Source organism: Muscardinus avellanarius (genome assembly GCF_963383645.1).
Source record: "Muscardinus avellanarius genome assembly, chromosome: X".
Classification (NCBI taxonomy): domain Eukaryota; kingdom Metazoa; phylum Chordata; class Mammalia; order Rodentia; family Gliridae; genus Muscardinus; species Muscardinus avellanarius.
In genome coordinates this window covers 30,671,716-30,678,158 of record NC_137792.1, presented here as the reverse complement: position 1 = coordinate 30,678,158, position 6,443 = coordinate 30,671,716, and the positions used below count along the sequence as shown (strand labels likewise).

General features: G+C 38.3%; 1 protein-coding gene across 1 annotated transcript; it reads right to left on the bottom strand.

Moving 5' to 3' along the window:
* Window positions 1-4,196: 4,196 nt before the first annotated feature.
* Window positions 4,197-6,109, bottom strand: LOC308278839 (protein FAM47E-like; the record flags this gene model as incomplete). The annotated part of the gene is made up of 2 exons (XM_080718848.1): window positions 4,197-4,210; window positions 4,828-6,109. The coding sequence occupies 2 exons, from the start codon at window positions 6,107-6,109 to the stop codon at window positions 4,197-4,199; spliced, it is 1,296 nt and encodes a 431-aa protein (XP_080574974.1).
* Between the last annotated feature and the right edge of the window lie 334 nt (window positions 6,110-6,443).

Below are 6,443 nucleotides of genomic sequence, written 5' to 3'. Positions count from 1 at the left end.
AATGAGGGCTGAGTAGAAGAATTCAGATGATTTTGTGCAGCATATCCAATATTCCCAGGACATATCTGCAGGGCAGTGACACCATCCTTGTAGTTTTTCAGCAGGCTTCTTTCAAAATAAAGCTGCTCATGTTTCCAACAAGAGACACATGGTATCTAAAATATAGAAAAAGACCTCCTTTTCACACTTTATTTTGTTAGGCTTATGTTTATACTTTTTTTTCATTTTCTAAGCATGATGTATTATTTGTCTTCCTTAGTGAATACCTTTTCAAAAATTTACCCTTTGATATAAAGAGGTATCATCCTTTATATAATATTAAAACAATTTATATTGTTTCTCAACATTTCAATTTTTTTTCAATTTTACTTTAATGTGTGTTAGGATATGACCAGTAGTTCTGAAAAAATTTAAGTGTGTGAAAAATGGAATTTGTATTCACAATCTCTCTCCCCATGAGACATCTCAATATGTGTGTATTTATAAATATACCTTGCCAGATTTTTTTTACCAGCTATCCTGATTCAATTGCTTTAGTTTATATAAAAAGGTGTGGTGGCTGCAGTTGACCATACACTTCTGCATGAGCCAATAATGTAAGAAACTCTTAAAAGTGTAACACTTTGGGTCTGAGATTGTATCACAGTCACATGATCTCTATAGAGGAAGTAAAGTTTCCCCCTCACTCATGACCAGTCATTCCACAACTGAAACACTTTTTCAATTATGTGTAGCACATTGAGAAGGGAGGTAAAAGCCACATATTGTACAATAACCATGTGTGGAGCACCAAACTATGTGCACTTTGCACACTCAAGCCTCCCACCAACCCATCAAAGTTGGCATTGATCCATTCACCCATTGTTAAGATGAGGAGGCTAAGGGTAAGGGAGTCTGGAATCTCCCTGAGGTAACACAGCTGTTAAATGCAAGAAAATTCAGTGTAATTTCATCAAACCAATTTGTAAACAAAGGAGTGCAGGGAGAGTGGGAAGGGGCCTGGATGTGGAGCTGTCTGCCAAGATTGGAAAGGCTTGCTGTTTTTAATCTGAAGAAAATAAACCAATACCCTGTGGATTCCTGAAAGGAAGAGAAAATAGGATTAAGTGAGGTCATGTATACCATAGAACCATCTCTTCTGAAGTCTTCTAATGCATGTGGACAATCTCATGAGTTCCATGGATCTCTTGTTCCCTCATCCCCACAAAACCTTTTCACCGCACACCTACCTGTGCTCTTACCCCATGGCTAACAAGATCTTATTCATCCTCAGCTCTTCTCTATATAAGTCCACCAGTTTGGGGCTTTCTTTCCTCTCATAGGATCACTCAGTTCCACAGAAAGTTCAACTGAAGAAGTTTGTTGTCTCGCTGATATGGCTATAAGAGTAGTTGTCTCTTTTTCAATGTCATGTACTGACCTCATGGATGCTTTCTTGAGAACTGAACTATTGCTGTAAAGTCAATCTTTTCCACAAGAACACTTTATTCTTTCTGGGTGATGTTCAGAAAATCTTGTGTGGTTGCCTCATTCAGAGACCTTCACCTTCTTCTACTTCTGCCATCCTTTCTCATTGTCACAATTTCTCATTGTCACAATTTCTCATTGTGATTTTCATCTCTAAGTGTACCACCTCTAAAGTCTCCATCTCACATATCCACCCTCTGACAACCATCTCTTGCTCCTTCCAAGATATAAATAAATGCACACAGCCCTTCCTTTATTTAGAATTGAATGTCTCCAAAGAACTATATATTAAATGTCTTCATACTCAGAGTGGCACCATTAGTAGTTAGTGGGACCTTTAGTAAGTAGAGCCTGGTAGGAGATCCCTCTGTTATTGAGGGTGTTCCCTTGAAGAGTATTGTGGGACCCCAGTTTCTTTCTCTCTCTCTCTTTCTTTCTTTCTTTCTTTCTTTCTTTCTTTCTTTCTTTCTTTCTTTCTTTCTTTCTTTCTTTCTTTCTTTCTTGTTTTTGTATGGTCCTAAGGATTGAACCCAGGGGCATTCTATTTTTGAGCTATATCTATTCTGTTTTTTTATTTTTTATTGTTGAGTTATATTCATACATCTTAATGGGGCACAAGATAGTGGAGGCAAAAATACACACTTCACCCAATTAGCCCTTACCCAGTTCCCGCCCCATTCTCTCCCCCTACTTCCTTCTCATATTTGGCTTAGTGATTGACTTTGATGTTTGTCAATGTAAATCATGTGGATTCAAGAATTTCTCTCTTCCCCCCTCCCATCCCCTCATTTAGGTCACCTTATTTACTGATCTAAAATAACACCTTCTTCATCTAGATTTCCTCCTATGACCCATCTGGTTTTTAAAATTTTGAAACAGGGCCTCGATAAGTTGCTGAGGTCTTTAATAAGTTGCTAAGGCTGGCTTCAAATCTGTGATCCTTCTGTAGCAAACTCCCAAGTACTGGGATTATGGTAGTGCACCACCATACCCAGAATTCAACCTTTCCTTCCCTCTCTCTTCCTTCCTTCCTTCCTTCCTTCCTTCCTTCCTTCCTTCCTTTCTTCTTTCTTTCTTTCTTTCTTTCTTTCTTTCTTTCTTTCTTTCTTTCTCTTTCTTTATTTCTTTCTCCATTTCTTCCTCCCTTTCTTTCTTTCTCTCATGTTTTCAGGCCACGAAGTGAATGATGTATGAATCATTTGACAGGTATTATCCCATTAAGAAGCCTGCCATATGTTGAAAACAATAGAAATTCCTTTGGCCAAAACTTTAGCTAGAATAAGATAAAAGAAAGAACTCTCAAATAAATATAATCAGAAAAGAAAGAGAAGACATTATAACACATGCTTCAAAAATAAAAATGGTCATAAGGGATTATTATGAATTATTACATACCAATAAATAAGATAATCTAGAAGAAGTAAATGAATTTCCTGAATATGATATCTACTAAGACTGAATCATTAAGAAATACATAGCTGTAACAGACCAATAACAAGTAAGATTTAGTCTATAATCATAACCTCCTGCTATGATATAGATGAGGTTCATTTACAATATTACTCAGCTTTTATAGCACTGTAACAACCTACTAAGGTAATCAACTTAAAAGATGAAAAGTTTATTTGGGCTCACTATTTGGGAAGTTTTAGTCCACGATCAGGTGGTCCCATTCCTTCTGGTCTGTGGCAAGGCAGGGCATCATGGCAGGGGGTGCATGGAGGAACAAGCTTCTCATTTCATGGATGCTGAGAAGCAGAGAGAAAATACTCATGCTCAACAATCCCCTACAAGTGAATGCCCCCAATAACCTAAGATACTAATAATGGGCCTGTGGGACCATGTTATCTTACATGCAAACTGTAGCACCCCTCAAAAATCATTTAGTTAGAATATTAGTCCCCAGTATGATGTTAATGATCTGGTAGAATCTTTTAGAAATGAGGCCTATTAGAAGGCGGTTTAGGTCATGGGGGAACTGTCCTTGGAGGTGAATAATGCTGGTCTTGTAGAGTGAGTTATTCCAAGAGTATAGCACTTGTTTCTTTTTAACTCAGTCTTTTTTTCCTTTTCCCAACTGTGTACCATATTTTGATGCAACCAAGGTTGCTCTGACCAGAGGCTGAGCATATGGGGCTGCCTGATTTGAATTTTTATTTTCCAAAATCTGTGAGATAAATAAATCTCTTACTTAGCATCAAGTATCCTGTCATAGCAATATAAAACAGACTAATATACCTCCCAGCAAAGAAAATTTAGAAACAGATGGCTTCATGGCTGAATTCTAGACAACATTCAAAGTGAATGAATACAAATCCTTCCTAAACTCTTTCAGAACTAAAATGAGAAAAAAATTCTAACACATTTTATGAGGTAAAAATCACTCTAATATCAAAACTAGGTTACAACACTAAAAGAAAAGAACCGGCCAATATCTGATGAATGTAACTATGAAAATTCTCAATAAAATATTAGCAAGCTCAACTCAATAGCACATTAAAATATCATTCAACATGACCATTGGAATAAAGAAATAGTGATACATATACACATTGGAATGTTTTTCAAACTTTCATATGAAGATGTTACAGTGCCATTTGTGATATCATAGATGAATCTGGAAGACATCATACTAAATGTAACAGGACACAGAAAGATAAATACTGCACGAAGTCTCTTATGTGTATATTCTAAAACATTCAAATTGATAGAAGCAGAAAGGAATTTTCCTAGTTGTCAAATGCTGCAGGCAAAAAGATATGAGGAGATGTTACTGGAAGTGTACAAAGTTTCAGTCATGCTAGATAAAATCATATTGGAGATCTAATGTACAACAATGTTACTATACTTAATAATACTGTATTGTGTGCTTCAAGTTTACCCAGAGGTTTGCTCTAAAGTATTCTCAGTACATACATGCAATAAGAATGAATGATTGGTTTAGAGATATAGTGGTTGTCGTGGATGTCTAAGGTCTATATTTTGAATGCCCGAGTCACCACAAAAAAGAATATATGATGGATTCCAAAACATAAATAGACACATAAACATTTAAAAATTATGGTTGTGAGCCCCCCAAATAATTTGAAACTAAAATCATTAAAGATCATTATGTCTGGAAAGAACATAAAATAAATGGCAAGAAAATACTGATGAAAACAAAGCAGTTTATTGATAAATGTTTTACAGACATTAGATGTTGAACTTACAAATGTTTCCAGTTAGAATTGTACATCTATAGTAGTACACTCAGATACTCTTGTTGATGCTTACAATAAGAGAAAGAGAAAGCCAAGTGAGTAGTAAATAAGAAAGCTGTCTAGTCATCATCATCATTATCATTATCATCATCATCATTACCACCATCATCATTATCATCATCATCATCATCATCATCATCATCATTATCTAACATTGCATATGCTTTGAGTATTCTTGGTATTGGAGTCGTAACGACATCATAATCCCATCCCTTCCTTATAAACAACCTCTCAAGGATGTCTGGCATATCATAGCCCTTGCTTACAATGAAATCCTTAAAGGCAATTACCCCATAAAGATCATCAATAATGTCTGGTTGAGGATTCATGTTAGCTTGAATTTCAAGTAAGACCTTAGGATCAATCAAAGGTTCATTATTTACTAGTTTTCTCCATAACTTGGGCTTCAAGTACCATGCTCCGTATCTTATCTCCACCCAGTCAGGTTTATAAGGATTCCGTGGCTTCCAGAATTTTCTTTTAAAGTCCATTTCCTTTAAGGAAAATCTTACCTCCTTCACTTTGTTTAGCTTGGTGCAGGACTTGATTTCAGAAGGAAGCAGGTTTACCCTCTTCTTGTGATAGTCCTCAAATGTTGGTGTGTACTCAAAGCCAACTTCAATCTGCTGCATCATGAAGTCTTCATCAATGCCCAGGTCTCCAAAAGTAGCAACCCATTCACAAAAATCATGGATTCCTTTTGGTACGTACATGTTATAGGGAGGCTCAGGCAGATCGTTTTTGCTTGGTTCCTTCTCTTGAATTGACTTTTCTTGATGTGATCGAGGCACCTTGAGAGGTGCCAGGAAGCCTTTTGTTCGACGACGGTGTTTGGGAACCTTAGCAGGCTCCTTGGCTCCTTTGCTGTGGCCCTCGCCACAGGTGTGCTCCATCTTCTTATCAGGGTTCAGCACTTCTAATGCCTTTCCTAAGATGTCTGCAGGAATATCTTCTTTCAGTGTCGGGTAGAGAGCCAAGGGATTCTGGGTGAGGCGGTCCTCGATGTTCTTCACATATGCCTTGCGCTCTAGCTGGGCTGCTGAGAGTGTGGAAAACAGCCCTTTGTCCTTAGACAGCTTTCTGCGATTTTTGGGGGGAGCAGGGCGGGAGACTGGGTGAGAAATTGTGGGGAGAAAAGCCTCCTTGGAGCCACGAGTGATGAACCCTTCGCACGGAGGACAGCCTTTCCTGAAGTCGTCCAGCCCTTCCTTCACAAATATCCAGCGCCGGCCGTCCAGGGAGGTGGGGAACTTCATCAGCTTGTTCTTGTGCTTTGCGAAACACTTGGAGGGCAGACGGTCATTGTACCAGGGCTTGCAGTTCATGCCCAAGGGCATTGGCTCCAGTACCCAAGGCCGAAACGGCCGCCTCTCGTCTGCCATTGTGTGTGTGGGGCTCCAGAGCCACCGCCTGAGCTTCAGTGTTGTGTTTCCTAGAATCCATTCTGGTCTCTAGGATACCAAACCCACACAGCTGGGGTTCCACAGGAATAGTCAGAGACTGAGTGCTCCACCTACATCTCATTCTATAGGAAATCTTATTTACCCATTTGAAATTGATGGACTTTTGTGATGTTTCCTATTCAGATTATTATAAAGGATGTTTCTATGAATGTTTGTATCTACATCTTTGTGTGCTCATGGACTTTCATTTCTCTTGAGAAATGATAGCTAGGAGTGCAATGGTGGGATCAAGGAAGATGCATGTTTGTTTAAG